This window comes from Diadema antillarum, unplaced genomic scaffold (genome assembly GCF_040938485.1).
Source record: "Diadema antillarum isolate AM-2024a unplaced genomic scaffold, OU_Dant_1.0 seq00002374_RagTag, whole genome shotgun sequence".
Lineage (NCBI taxonomy): Eukaryota > Metazoa > Echinodermata > Echinoidea > Diadematoida > Diadematidae > Diadema > Diadema antillarum.
Genome location: NW_027272988.1, coordinates 57803 through 73896, shown reverse-complemented (window position 1 = coordinate 73896; position 16094 = coordinate 57803). Strand labels below are relative to the sequence as shown.

At 38.3% G+C, this 16094-nt stretch overlaps 1 protein-coding gene across 1 annotated transcript; it reads left to right on the top strand.

Annotated features, from left to right (window-relative positions):
• The first annotated feature begins 1104 nt into the window (after positions 1–1104).
• On the top strand, positions 1105–7933 carry LOC139714668 (phosphatidylinositol-glycan biosynthesis class W protein-like). The gene is made up of 7 exons (XM_071626347.1): positions 1105–1277; positions 2495–2893; positions 4007–4166; positions 4901–5151; positions 5914–6055; positions 6795–6891; positions 7725–7933. Exons 1-7 carry the CDS (start codon positions 1105–1107, stop codon positions 7931–7933), a joined length of 1431 nt encoding a protein of 476 aa, XP_071482448.1.
• Positions 7934–16094: the final 8161 nt, after the last annotated feature.

Genomic DNA, 16094 nt, shown 5'->3' with positions numbered 1-16094 from the left:
AGAACTCTCCTATCCCTTTTGCAACTGAAGATTCCTTGGCTTGATGACCTATAGTATTGTTCCCTGCATGTACAGCAATATTTGTACTCTCATTTTGTCTTATGACAACTTTCCAAGTTATGTCAAATAGCACACTGCATGTTATTTGTGTCTATTATAAGTTATGTTTTATTTGAAAGCATACCGGTACTGAGACTTTAATTACCAAGAGAACAGAGCTACCAAGTCTCACGCATTCTGTGTGAGACTCATTGTCTCAAGCATTTAGGGTCTGTGTCACGATCTCAAGCATGGCACCCATTTTTCTCACACATCTGGTGAAGTCTGCAATTTGGGCCAAAAATAAGGAGCATAGCTCAAAGGATTAAAGTGATAGTTGCAATTGAAGGTATATTTCCCTTTTGTCTGTCAAAATTAGTAAAAAATAGTCACTTAAGTATGCACCACATGGCATCATTATAAGAGCTAATAATTTCAAAAAGCTCCCTACCATGGGAGGGGGGACACCCCCCTCGTTCGCGTGCGCGTGCGCGCGAGCGCCGAGACGCCGAGTCATAAAAATCTCACTCATGAAAGTTTTTTGAACTTGGCATCTCTGAGAGAATGGGGTGTGTCACAGAAGTAATTCTGACCTATGTTGACGTTTAACCTCTTTTAGATTAAGTAATGGTATATTTTATATATGAAAACATAAAAATGATGAAGCATAAAATTATAAAAAAGTGGAGGGCAGCTTGTCTAAAATACTCCCCAGAATTCACCCATTCCAGGGAGTGGAACTTGTCCAATGCAATGGAGCAGATCTGGTTCTGGTATCGCATGTGTGGTATCATGGAAATGATATTGTGAGATTTTAGCTCTTTCACCACCGTGGCATGCAGAGATTCAGTTGTAAAGTGATGGTGATGGTGATGATGCTAATAATGATAATCAGCAGCATTTATAATAATCGTGATTGTTATTGTATGGCTGCCATCATTATGATTGTTAACATCAATATTATATGCTCATCATCATCATCAAGTAATACTCAAATAACATTTGTGCACAAGTGCTCAGTATTTTGTTTGATTTTATTCACATCTGCTTCAACAGCTTTAGAAAATGGCGGGAAATTCTGCTGCAATGAAGCTGTCCAAGGAGACGTTTTACAGCAACCTGAATGGGACCACGAAGTCCGAGGTCTCTCTCATCTTGACCGTCAGTCCAACATCTGTCCTGCTGCGGTCATCAGTTCACCTTGTACTGGTAGCCTTCAGCATCCATGAAGGGCTGCTGTGAGTTGCAAGAAGAAAATGAATGCAATGCTGTTATTTTTTTTTTGCCTTAAATATCAGTGTCAAATGTTTGATTAGACAATAGTGGCACACATCACTTGTCCTAATAAACTTGCAAGGTACTTGAAACTTAAATCTTGAAGATGTACGTATTCCCTCTGACAGTTTGTTTGATTAGCCAGACTGTGATCATTGATCAGCAATGGTGAGTACGTGTGAATTCTACAGTGGGTGCCAACATTTCTATACTGTATGTACAACAGTATACTGTGAGCATGCAGATAAGATATTGAGACTCTTTTTATTGACTACAGTGTAAGTAGACCCTATACTGATGACTGCATCTTCCTATTTGCTGGTAAAGCTGCCCTTTCTATGTCTTTCTAGTCTATGAGGTGACAGGAATAGAGGGTAGGTGATTCCAGACACATATCACTCATACAGAGCTGCCAACTAGTACTGATTTTCAGTAATTTCTACTGAAATTGGACAAGAATACTGAAGGTTACAAGCAAATTACTGATTTTAGAAATCATTGTCTGTGATAAATTCTATAACACTGTTAAGGATTACTGATTTTCACTCAAAAAAGGTGCAAATTACTGATTTTCAGCCATCATAGTACTGAAAGGCTTTTACAAAAGTTGGCAGCTCTGCTCATAATAAGAATAAAAACTTACAGTGAGCGTGGATGCATTAACATTTTACTCTGAAGGAGTTGTGGATAATTTTCTTTTTTCTACAGCATTAAATCAATGTGGCAATTAATGCCCTGCAAAATGAGTGCATGGTGTACCTGGTTGCCCGAGAAACAAATGCGATATAGTTATAAAAGTGGAAGAAAGGACAGATAACACAAACTTAGGAGCACTCCAGAATATCACTGACTTCCCATATTTTATTATTAACCATTTTTTGTTTGCTTCAGTGTGATAAGACAACTTTTGGTTTGGTCTCAAGGTATGTGCTGAAATGGCCATCAAATTACAACTTGACAAAAATGCATGGTGTTTTGTCAAGTTTGTCGATTTTGTCTTTTAAAACATACAATATAGATAATAATTGAATAATGATTGTGCAAGTATGTAGTTCATGATGATCATTATTTGATGACCTATGTGTTTACGTGCAGCACTCCCAGTAATCTACTGGACAGTGATTGTGCTTGTTTCATGCTAGAAAGCCATTATCTCTTTCTCCTATCCCCTCAAACATAGAATCCAGTTTCTACTCGACTTTCTGATCCTCACTCTTCCGCTGTGCCTGTCGGCCACACTCCTCAGTGACTCAGCTCTTCAGATAGTTCTCACAGAGATTGTCCTCTCCATATCCTTGATGCTACTTGCCTGCCAGTCCAAATGCTTCAAGTACAAAACTGTATCTGTGCAGAGCATCCTGGAAACGCCTATGTGTGGACGATTGCCATTTATCACAAACTTTAGAGTGCTGTTTAATGTTGGAGTTGCCGTCGGTATCCTTGCAGTGGACTTTGTTGTGTTCCCGAGGCGCTTTGCAAAGACGGAAACTTTCGGCACGGGAATTATGGATGGCGGAGTGGGTGCCTATGTCCTGATGAATGCAATAGTCTCACCAGAAGCCAGAGGAAAATATGATAGGTGTGGCAAAGAGATGTTCTTTAAAATACACTGATGTTGAGGAAATGTATCTTTAAATATGGAGAGCAGACTCTACATTTGGAAGGCTTTTAAATTGTTCAGCAAGACAGCAAATTGTGGCAAATGTGTGGATTAGTGGTAGCCTTATGTCACCTTGCCCACTGTTGGGTAAAAGATAGTGGACACAGAATTGAATAAAAAAATGTCAAATTTAAATCTTGAAGAGCCAATGGTTTGCAGAATATAGTTAAGTGTATGACTATTTTGTTTTCATTCAGTCGTGAGGTATAGATATCAAATCAACCGAGTTAAGCAGATGATGAATACAGTGCACTCCCGTTATAACGAAATGCTCGGGACCGGCAGTTTTCTTTTGTTATAATGAAATTTCGTTATAACCGAACAAATACAATATATGATGAAAACAAGGAATCACGTATATATATCATACACAGCTTGCTGAATACTCATCATACACTGGAAAGCTATGTGAAATGTGATGGGATAACTGTATTACAATAATTAATGCAAGTTCCCCTCAGAAACTGTGCGTGACACAAGGAGCAAACACACAGTGGTGTGAAGCGTTCACTCATGCAGAGACGCTTGTAAATGCTTGTTCCGCTACGTATTTTCGAAAGCAATTCGCATTTCGTTATAACGGAGCACATTTCTTTTGTTTTTCTTTGTCTGTGGCGCTCAGAAAAGACTTCGTTATAACGGAAATTTCGTTATAACCGTGTTCGTTATAAGCGAATTTTGTGCCATAGACTTTAATGGTGATAATTTTGGGACCAGAAGATTTACTTCGTTATAACGAAATTTCGTTATAACCGTGTTCGTTGTAACGGGAGTGCACTGTAGCATTATGATAAAATAGAAATACAGTTCTAGTTCATACTAAACAATAATCCTTGAGTCAAAACCTCAAAGTTTAGACTTCAAATTCCAGAGAGCAAGCAGATGACAAGTCTCCATGGAAACAAATGCTGATGCTGAAATGTTTCATTCAACATGAGAATTCTCTCTATACAATGGGAAAAAAGAGGGAAGTGTTTGTTATCAATGCAATGAGAATATCATAGTCAAGCTATACTTATTTCTTGGCCCTAGGTCTGGACTGAAATCTTTGATGAAATCAGTGAAGTCTTCGGTTCCTCTCCTCATCCTTGGATTTGGCAGGCTGGCATCGCTTAAAGGGATAGACTACCATGAGAACGTCTCTGAATATGGGGTCCATTGGAACTTTTTCTTCACCTTAGCTGCAACAAAGGTAAATTGCACGACCTCGTGTATGATTCCTCTGAAATTGTTGTGTTTAAAAGAATTGAAAGCTTTCTCACATCTATTGAAGGATTATGCCAAATGATATCTGTTAATGCAAGGAATTCTTCACTGCAGTTTGTCCATTATTGCATGATGTGAAAAGACATTAATAGGGAGCTTTAGATTTTAGAGGCATGGACGTTCAAAGGGAAAAAAAACATGGTCTGAGCGTGCGCAGAAGCGTACGTCAAGTTGATGCGCGCTTCTGCGCACGCTCAGACCATGTTTTTTTCCCTTTGAACGTCCGCGCATCTAAAATCTAAAGCTCCCTATTAGTGATGAAAGACAATGACAATAAAGATTAGCTAGAGAGACATATAAAGAAACTGAAATCTGATTATTGTTGAATATTACCAGGCAATCAGTTATGCAATGCTTTGGAGGACATTCAGCAACAGTATGGTACTTCTTTTTTTTTTCAGATGATACTACATATCCTGACCATGATGAATAAAAGTATAGTGAAAGTACAGACTCCATATCTCATCATTTTTTTTTTACATATTAGAGCCCTTTGCCATAAAATGCATTGTAATTTTTTATCTTGATTTTAAAAAAAAAACTTGTACAGAAAAAAAGAATATTTGTTGTGGCTGGTTGGCTGTTGCAAAGTTGCTAACATGAAAGATGCTCTGTGTAATTACCATGGTTGTAAAATCATGTCCATGAAATGGTTACCAGGTGCTGTGCACCCTGCTACTGGCCGTCCTGCCGCCCTCGTGGAGCGGCCTGATCTCCCTGTCACTGGCCCTTCTCTACCAGCACCTGCTGACGGGATGTGGTCTCCAGGAGGTGGTTCTCCACGGCACCGACCTGGAGGATTCCCGGGCGGGGTTCTTCAATGCCAACAGGGAGGGGCTGGCCTCCTGCCTGGGCTACGTCGCCATCTACTTTGCAGGCGTCAAGCTCGGACAATATCTGATGCAGCCAAGGTATCTTTGCATTAAAGTTACATTGAAGCTATGAAAACCTCACTTTGTGTCGATGAATGTGCTACAGATAAGGGAGGGTAAATAAAACAAAATCATACTCTGGACTGACTACATTTGAGGTCAAAGAAAGAGTATAAAACATATCTCCATTTCACAATTGCTGCACCGCTGATGTCAATATTGTTATTAGAGTTGTGCGCAAAATGAACCAAATATGATTTTCCTTGAATTTTGGAATGGAATTGACTCCTTTTGTTGCAGATGATACATAGTGATTATGATATCCCTGTTTTGTTACATTTATGAATAAAGTGTCTTGATTAGTAGAGAAAAAAAGTAAATTTGCAATGAGTTGTAGTTTGCAAGTAAAACGGTAGAGGAATATTATACAATTTACATTAATGCACAAAGACAACTACTGTACCTGTATTTCATGGCACACACCGAAACTCTGTATAGATTACTTTCTTATACCCTATTTTTAGTCCCCCAAAACACGGCACAACTTCTAGAGGTTGTGCTGTTTTAACTTCAGACGATGGGGACACTAAACAGTTATGGCACAAGGCATGAGTCTGGAGTGAGTCTGGCATGAATGTCATGCAAGACAACCTAGCATGAGTCTGGCGCAACCTCCAGAAGTTGTGCCATGTTCATCGCAGACGATGAGACTCAAAACAGTCCCCTGCATAAACACAGCACACACTTGATAAATCTGATAAGGCCCCTCCTTTGACATTTTTATTTTCTTTGTTTTATCAGGAGCTGTGTCAAGAACTGGTTGAAGGCGCTCCTCATCCTCATTTTAGCCGATGCCTTAGTGTGGCTTGTTCTGTTGTGGGTTGAGGAACACGTCAGTGCCACCAGCAGGAGATTGGCAAACATGCCTTACATCATCTGGAACGTAAGCAGACTGTAAAACCAGATATTTTTGCATGCATTTTAATGTCATAAATTTCACAGAAGCCAAGATTCATGAAATTGAAATTCATGCAAAAGTTCTTGTCTACACTGTCATGCATTGGATGCCAGTGGCAATTCGCAAAAATTTCATGCCGCGAAAAAGGCTGTCGGCTCCAATTCACATAAATTTCATGCAGCGGATATTTCTTGATTTGCAATAAGTGGTGAGGTGCAGTGTACTCTAGACTTATCCCCTCACCCATCAACTTTAATTCAAACACTCCTCACTTCTCAGAGTTATTGCTGAAAGGCACATTAGAAGAGTTAGTGATGGTTCTGTTTAAGTAATTCGTAGGATGCAAACTAATGTCAGATTAATCAGTAGCAATTGTAAAAAAAAAATCATGGGCATACATACTCGGACAGAATTCTCTTTTTTTTTTGTCTTTCTTTCTGTACTGCTGAGAGTTCCCCTGCATTTATTTATTTATCTTTTTTTAATTTTCATTTTGCATTAATCAATTGAATCTTTATGTCGATGAATTTGGTATGTTCATCCAAAAATGAAATGAAATGTAGGCATTCTAATACACATGTATCTTGTGGTTACTTAGCAAGCATAACTGAATTAACTTGTTACAGCATGCAACCTTTGGCATTGAAGTTGCATCCATTCCATTGTAGAATGATTTCAAGTTAAGATTTACATCTCTATGGTTGTGTTTGATTCTTTTTTTCAGATCGCCTCTGGTATTTATGCTCTATGCTGCTTTTTGTTGATTGACATCATATTCAAAGTGATAAACCATCATATATATCGGGATAACAAAAAAGAAGGTATGATGTGAATGTGTAGTAAATTAACGAGTAGACCTTTAGCACTGACTTGATGTTGCTTCAGGTATTAAATACTTTATATATAATTTAACTTTGCTAGCACTAATAAGATATGTATATAAAGTTCTATAAATAAATGTACATAACAAATTCCTTTTCTAGAATGACTGAAACTACAGACATCATAAAGTGTGTTGTTTTGTGTATCTTGCAAGTGACATTTCTCCACGCTAGGATATTTCATTGCTCACATATCAAGGTTTTGTCAAGTCAATTTTGTTGTAGAGGTTGATTTTCATTTTAAGTATGTATGATTTCACATTGCTATACGATATATATTGTATATACACACAATTTTCATATTTGTAGTAGCTTAGCTATATCATGCATGAATGTCGCTTATGCCGTTTTTAAAGTCATTGAAATACACACGAATATTTGATCAATGTGCCTTTTGTTAATTTCTGCAGTGAATTTTCAAAGAGGTTGGTTATCATCTCACATACCTTTGGTTCCTTTCAATCTTGGGCACTTCAGAACATTTAGATTGATAAATTACAAAACACCAATCAATTCCTGCACTTGCCAGTAGGTCCATCTGCCTCATAGAAAAAGACTTGAAACCCATTGTGTGTGCATAACTTGATAGAAAAATCTCCATGTGTATGAAGATGCTTTGATTTTACATTGAATGACCCATGAGGGAGTTTATAGTGAATATCAGCTGCTGGAAATCTTGATGACCCTTGCTCAAATTAAACACTATGAAAGTTAAGCATGATGTTAGAGATAATTCTCATTCTCTTGTCTTTTTGGTACAGACCAACCAGGAGGGACTTCTCTGTTGGTGTCTGCCATTGGTAGAAATCAGCTGCTGTACTTCCTGCTGGCCAATCTGATGACGGGTCTCGTAAACATTTCGATAGATACTATACATCAAACCGATCTTGTGGCATTTGGTATCATTTGTGCATACACGTTGTCACTTAATGTCATTATGGTGTTTTTACATGTAAAGAATGTAAATACAAAGTTCTGGTAGGGAAAGAGGCTTCAACAAGTCGTGTTTTACAGTGGCAACATGTACTTCAAATGTGCTGTTGGGAGCAAGAGTTCTCATTTGTAAGAACCAAAATATGTGCATAATGTGCAGTGTGAAATTTATGCACCTTGTCACATTTGGGTGCAATCCATGTATAATGTCTGCAATAGTTTATGCATTTAATGATTGTGCTATGTTGACCTTTTTTTTCACTCTGGAGTTCATGATGGCTTTAGGTGTTGGAAGCATATGCATTGAAGAAATTCTTTGACTACAAAATTGGCTGAAAAGAATGTATCTGGGGGCTGGCACCCAATACTGCAGAGGTTTCAAAATCTGCTGTGGTAATATTTAAAGGCCTTGTAGTCGAGTATGGATTTCCAGTATTCTTTCATATTGATTGAGTTGTTGTTGTTTTTATTGTCATTGATCTCTTCAAGTTATTAAGGGAGCTTTCAACAAGCCTTGTGAAACTCTTGCTGGTCTTCCTAAGGATTAGCTATCTCAGCAAGGTAGGAAGGCAAGGAGAAATAGGTATGTTTAATTTGTATAATTTGATGTACTTGTCAAAAAGGAATATTTAAACAAGGACTCTTGTCTGTTAAATATCTACATTTGTTATCATTATGTATAAATCATGCAAGAACATCCTTATTCATTCAATGTCTGTTATTAAGAACAGCAAGATCACCGTCTTGGCATACTGGTGCTGGCACCATGATAATGCATTGACGCTGGTAGGTGATCAATATCGGTTCAGCTTTATATGCACACAAACATACTGTTAAAATCTCAAGGAGGAGGTAGTGTTACCCAACAGCACACCCTTCAGTTGTTCTTTTTTTTTCAAACCAAACATTGATATGGCTGCATCAATTCTAAACATTTTGGATGTTGGGGAATCAATAGTCATTCCCATCCTTTCATTTTTTAAGGTGACACATCCACCAGCTTGTAAGTTATTTGAAACCTCTTCTACTAAAATGTAATATAGTAGAGTGGCCTTTCCTTTTACACTACTGGTATGTGGATTTTCTATCCTTAACAAAATACATTTCGTCACCTGATAGGGCTTCTACCAATACAAGTAACTTCAAGTAAACAAATAAAACAAGTGAGGTCCTGTAGGGATGATTTCATCTAACTTCGACTGCAGGACACATTTATCAATTTCAGCTTGCCCTATTTCGGCTTACCCTTTGTAGTATGAATGTCTTTACTTTCATGATGGGTTTTTATTGGATTAGTTATGATAAAATTTGAAATGAAGCCACAGTTTGAATTGTATTTCTTTTCCCTTTTGAGGCCATATGCCTTAGATGCAACACCCTGCCCTGAGTGATTGCTACACTGTACATGTAATGATTTACTCAGTAACAGAGGATAAACACAATGAACGTCTATTGCCAATAAAGCATTTTGACTCAACCATTGTTTTTATTTTGTTATTGCCCTGCACGCAGCGCATCAGACCCATCACGGCCAGGCCCAGAGAAGTTTGGTAGGGTTCAGAAGGATTTTGCAAGCATGTCTAGTTTCATTAGGCAAACTTCTACCCCTACATTTGATGTGCATTGATTTGTTTATGTTTGTGGTGTGGAAATAATTATCATCCTCACTTAAGTTGACCTCGCACAAGTTGAGAAAATGTCGTGGTCGAAGGAAAAAAAAACAAACAATATGATACCTGGTGGATGAAAAAAAGGGTGATTTTATTATGAAAGTTGAAATTCACCAAAGTCAAATGATTTTCTCTTGTCCCGTTGGATTCGACTTGAGTAACATTGACTGTATTCTTTTGGATGAGGAAGAGATCAATAATGTTTTTACACACATTTTACATTTACATGTCAATCACACACACCTACACGCAGGAATAAGTCGTAAAAAGTTTCTTCCTTTTCATCATGAAGTTCAACAGTATGCAACCACTTCTGATACAATGTCCATCCGTGCCATGGATAGCAAAGCAAACGAGATCAGGGCAAGCAATGCTGTGTAAACAAGAGAAGAAACAGTACACGATTGTCAATTCCTACAAAAGTGTACACTAAAGTCCGTCTCTGTGAGTTGATAGAGATAGTTGCAGTAAAATCATCACGTTCATGTAAAGACGCGTTTCTTTGGTCTTCTCCATTCAACAAAGATTAAATGTGTAAGACGATTGTGTGTGTGTGTGTGGGGGGGGGGGGGGATTTATCTGTGAGTGTTGCATCAGGGAGGTGAGTTCCACCTCCCTGGTTGCATATAGCTAGCTAGATAGGCGTGAATTCGTCGAAGTATAATACGTTTATCGTGATTATTTCGCAACGCGTAATGCTCTTGCCGCGACATTTTATGACTTTTTTCTTTCAAGTATCGCGCAACTTTTGAGACCAAATTTGTTGCTCCCGGGCAGACCGTTTTGAAGCCATGCCCCTTTGAAAAAACTTTGTCGACCTAAAAATTGCTCAAAAACATGATTTTGTGTACAAATCCAATGTAAATTGTGTTTTTGCAAGTAATTCATAGAAAAATAAATATTTCTACTTTCAATGGCTGATAATGATTTGTTTTAGCCTGATTATGCTTCAAAAAGTTTCTGCGACAGATTTTTTGAAAAAAACAAAAAACAAAAAGTAAAAAACAAAGAAATACATAAGAAATTCAATAAACAAGAAAATACAGAAGAAGTAATAATGAAGCCGAATTTTTCCTTCAATATTATTGTTGAGGATATTGAAAAGAATATGTTCACCAAAAAATTGGAAGTCTTGGAGCTTTATTTTTTTATTTATAGGCAAAAAAGAAAATTGCATGAATTAGCATAAATTAATTAATATAAAATACATAAATTAAAATTTGAAAAATCTAACTATACAGTCTTGTAGATTACATTGGCCTCTACCTTACTGCAAATTTTCGCAAGGATCGCGCGATCCACGACCGTGGTTTCAAGTCCCTCAAAAAAACCCGGTGGGATTAGGGTTAACTTGCCAAATTTCCAAAAAGAGGCAGCCAGTGACCATCCGTGTCTTGTACAGCACTTCACTCGCTACAATACTTAACGTACCTTTCAAACTTGCTTGCAGAAAATAATATGAAATTAATGCTTTCTTCCCCTGTATTGCACTTTTCTATTCTTACAAACAATGACCAGTGAGGCCATCTACCATGACCAAATGAACACAATACGTGTACAGGTCTATGTAGGCAATTTGTAAACTCTTAAATGTGTATTTACACGAAGAATCTCATGACAAATGATATAAGCAACAGGAATTTAAAAAAAGAGAGATTGGAACTTATTGCTTTCGTCAACTCATTGCAAGGTTTACTACGAATAAGGCAGAGATGGGGTCAATCCAGTACATGCTGCGAATTGACACTGCCTACATACGACCGAGCCTATCACTCCTTGGCCATTTCAGACACAGAACAAAAAGAAACAAGCACAAACACATGCACGAAGTGCGTAGATATATCCGTATCAGAATGCAAAATACTGGCGAGTGGAATAATTATACGTCACAATGTCCATACTGCATTGGTATGAGGTCACAAAGCGAGACCCCGGCCTAATGAAATATACGCATTAGTGTTTGCGGTCAACGCACTTTCATCTTGCGCGCATGAGGAAGTTAAAGAGCGTTGATTACGCCTTCCGCGCGCGCGTCGTCACGACAGTTTGCTACATTTATGCCTACTTGTGAGAAATAAAGAAAAAGAAAAGTCATTATGATGTCACAATGTGATTGTTGTGGAACTATTGTGACGTTCTGAGAGCAAACACAAAACAAGGAAAGAAAAGAAGAAATGTGACGTCAGTTTGCGCGTACAAGGGCAGTCTAGCTCTCTCGTCATACCCCCCCCCCCCCCCCCCCCTCCCCCGGCTTGGAAAATGTTTGCTACACTCCACTGTAGACACGATGGGCTGGAGCTCTTTCTCCTTCGCCTTCTATGTTTGCCTAGTCCAAAATGACGCAGACTATATTCTCGCTATTTGAGGTGTGAAGATGGTGGCAGAGGTATCAATGGTTTTTTGCATGTAATACAGTATACAATAGGATATAGGGAGATAGAAAGAGAGAGGGGGTATTTGAAGCAAAATATATATATTTTTTTAAACTGCGTAAAAAAAATTGTATCGTAAATGCAAATTACACTATACTTCAGTGATAGGCGAGAACTCGTTCAAATATAAATTTTTTTATATGCTGTACATGTATTCTATTAGGCTGTCGTCGTGATCAAGCAATTGCTCAGGATGGTGGCCTGTCTTTCCCCATCCAATTTCAGATATTTTACATTCATAAACCGAACTTATACATTTTCAGATTTTCATCTTCTGGATTAAAGACATCTTACGTTGGCATATTTGTGTCTTCATTGACATGAGCATGCTATTATTCTTCATTGTTTCCCATGTGTAATCAAATTTCACACATTAGTTTGTATTCTGTTGAAAAAAAAATGAAAATAAAGTTTGAATTTGAATTCATGGATAAAGTGAGAAATTACATTGTCTGAAAACTAAATTGAAATGAAATCAATTCGCTTTTCATAACAAATTAAGGCGACTGTCGGGCAGACAAAATTTTCGTTTTACTTTAATAATAAAGCTAAGGTGTATTTCTGTATCACAGCTGCTATACATACAGGCCTATTCTACTGCGCTTCAATAGGATATTCCTGTCAGCTTTATTTTTTATTTATTTATTTTTTATTTTTTAGATAGTGATGATGATGAAGACGATTCACAGAATTTGTAAATTAGATAACTTTATAGAGAAGATCACCAAATGCCTGAAATAAAAACCAACGAAGCGGGATGTTGATTTGGCTTAGTCGCGTAGCGCGTCTGCCTCCAGATCCAAAGGACCCGGGTTCGATTCCCGAGACTAACTGAACAATGTTATGTGTAATCATACCGTCCCCTCTGGCAAGCCTCTGTCCGCCGAATAGGACATAAAATGGAGAGTCACAACTCATGCACGTAAAAGATCACACTATTCATTCATCTCAAAGAGCAGGATGTACAACCCGTTAAAGTGGTCCCGCCTCACCCCAAATTGCACGCCGTGGAAGACCAGCTAGTGCAGCTGTATAATATGGCCTATCCAGCCATCTTCTCAGATGGAAATTTTAAAAACAAACTAATAAATAAACAGACAGACAGACAAACAAGCGAAAATATTACCAAAACAGTTTCTTGGATGACGGTTTAATTCCACGAAATAGAGCACACATACAGGTAGAGTCTGCTTGCGTTTTTCTCAGTGCGGCCAGCTCTTGAAAGCCGACAGAAGAAAAACTATACAGTCGTGTAATGTATCTCAATCAAACCGCAATATTGATGCGTTCCGCGCATCAGCTAAAGAGAAGAAAGTGAAAACTAAACTGACGACAAAATTAACACTGTTTAACTATAATTTGTAACGTTGTGTCATTCCGCGTATATCGATTCCGCTTAAATCGACTGTAGTACGATGATACACACAAAGAATAACAAGTTTGTTTGCAACAATTCCCCATGAAAAGGGTATAGAATAAATATCAAAATATCACAAGTATCATAATCTCCGAACAATCGGACAACAAAACGAAGGGGACGCGAAGTAACGATGAGTTAAAATTTTCCATTACTTCACCAACTATTTATCTAATACTGGCAGTGTGCTACAATGTAAACACTTTACGAAAATGTTGTACAAAGATAAAAGATCAGCATTCTTCTAAACCTTGAACGGCAAGACAGAAAAAAAAATGCAATGCAACGCTTCTTGAACGAACATTAATTCATACAAAATCACGATCGGAAAATAGAGACTTCAAGGAAAGCTTCGTATAGCATGATGCCTGAAAGTGGTTGAACTCCCTAATGACCATCTGCAAAAATATTAAACATGATGTCATTGCCATCCATAGGGATGGATCGAGAGTGTTAAATCTACATCTCGTTTATCTTCTCTGTGTAATCAAACATGTTGTCATCATGTTGATTGTAGTACATCAAAACTATGCACCCGTTCTTATGGAAGGTGCGTGTAAGAATATAAGTCGCCGTACAGTTCAGTAGCTTAACAGGTTCTTTACTCTTGGCGAAGTTTGCCTATTCACTACTATTCCGATGGGAAAGCAATTTGACGAATCTACGTGATGGATAATCCACATTATCCAACAAGGATATTTATGAGCTAGAACACAGGTTTACGCGGGATACGTTGTTTGAGAAGGGTGTGAAAACATTTTCAAAAGTCACTTAATATGGATGTCCCTATTTTGTCTTGCTGTTATTGACATTATGCAAATGATATACTTGCAATAAGATAAGTCACATACCTCATGATCTGTATGAGGTTTCATCTCGTAGCTGTTTAACACTACTGCGGCCTGACAGGCTCATGTACGCTTTTACAATAACCATCACACACAAATCAACATCATTATGCTTTGTACTCGACGTGGCTGATTTATGCACGTTTCAGTCTTTCACATTCTTCCTTCTTGTATGAATCCTGATTAGTACATCTTTCACGTGCAGCGTGCTTTAGATCGAGTACTGTTCAAAGTATTACTGTACAGCAGTGGCAGTAATCTCAAAATAAGACGGAGAGGTACAATATAGCTATTCTCATCCCACTTTGGATTATGAATGAAATGGAAGACCGATTGCAGCAACTTTTCACACCAAAGAGATCGCATCTTCAACACTCGATATTATGTGCCGCGGGTAGGCAATACAGCAAGCATATGGCTATATCTTTCAAGCATACGGCTGTGTTCTATTGTAATACACTTGTAACTGCATCTATGTTATGGTACACGTACTGCGCTTCTAATCTTACGACGATCAAAACTGTCTCCACTACCGAAGGTACGTCACACATTATGTTCAACTGTGAATGTAACGGGCACTACATGTATACTTCAGCATGTTGATAAAACACAACCTTTAAGAACTGATACAAGGAGAGACATTGTTTCTATAATCATAAGAATGCTCCATTTTTCTCTTCAAAATGAGAAATAACTGAGTTGTGTGGAAGTGATATTAGAGGTTATGTATCACATAGTAGTTCTACGTCTTTGACGGAAGCAACAGTTCGATAACGATGTAAACAATATCTAAAAACTGAGGCATTACCAAACGTTTATTAGATCTGAACGAATTCTGTAATGATCTTGATAACGTCTCATATCTTCAGTAACAGCTGCCAATCTATCAACCTTCATCCGACCTCAGATGGGGGTGGGGGGAAGGGACCAAGTCCAGCAGAGATATTGAAAAATGTTATTATATCATAAACATCATGCGCTTCTTTCACTTCTTGATTGGAAGGGTAGGCAAGGCCTGCAATTCTACATAACAAAATTCATCTCGAATCATGGAATGGATCATTCACTTAATATCAATTATGTTAATACATGCTTCCCTCATGACATGGGTATGATTCAAATCGTTTTGATTGAAATCATACAAATTTCTTCTCAGTCAAACAATCTGTCCCCGTGATCTGAGGTGAGGAAGAGGGGCACATTAACGCTCCCTCCCTGTGACCGCAAACTCCTGAATAAACGACTGGAAGAAACTGGGCTATGTTCTTAGCAGAATTGGACACCCTTGATATGAAATTATTCCGAGTAAGTAAGAGCGATGTTTCTTTTAACGTTGTTATGATGTAAGTTAATTTATGCATGCTTTCGGGCAGGGTATGTTCGTGGCAACCCGGTGGCTTTCTAGGAGCCTACCTGGGTGTGGCGTCTGTAATGTAAATGTATACACTGTACATACTTTCGGGCAGGGTGCATCCTTGGCGTTCCAATGGCTTGCCGGAAGTCCGCTGGGGGCCTGCCTGAGCGTGGGGTCGGCGGGTGAATGTTGTTTGCTAATTTCTAGATTTTCTGTCCATGGGGCCTATTAGTATTTACGAATTTCCTTTTATTAGCTGTGCATTGCAATGTGGCTGTGCGCGGCCCTGTCGCTGTGCTCAAGTGTTACACTTGTGTACGGCGGCGGGGCTGTGTGTAGTCAATTGCAATGGTCCTGTGGAAGTTATTCAATGTGCACTCGTCGTCGCCATGTCGGGCGGGCCTGGGCGGGCTTTCGGACTGCCAAAAGTTATTTTATCCTATTTTCGCATTCTCGCATGTACGACCCTTTATAATATGTTTTTTAGTA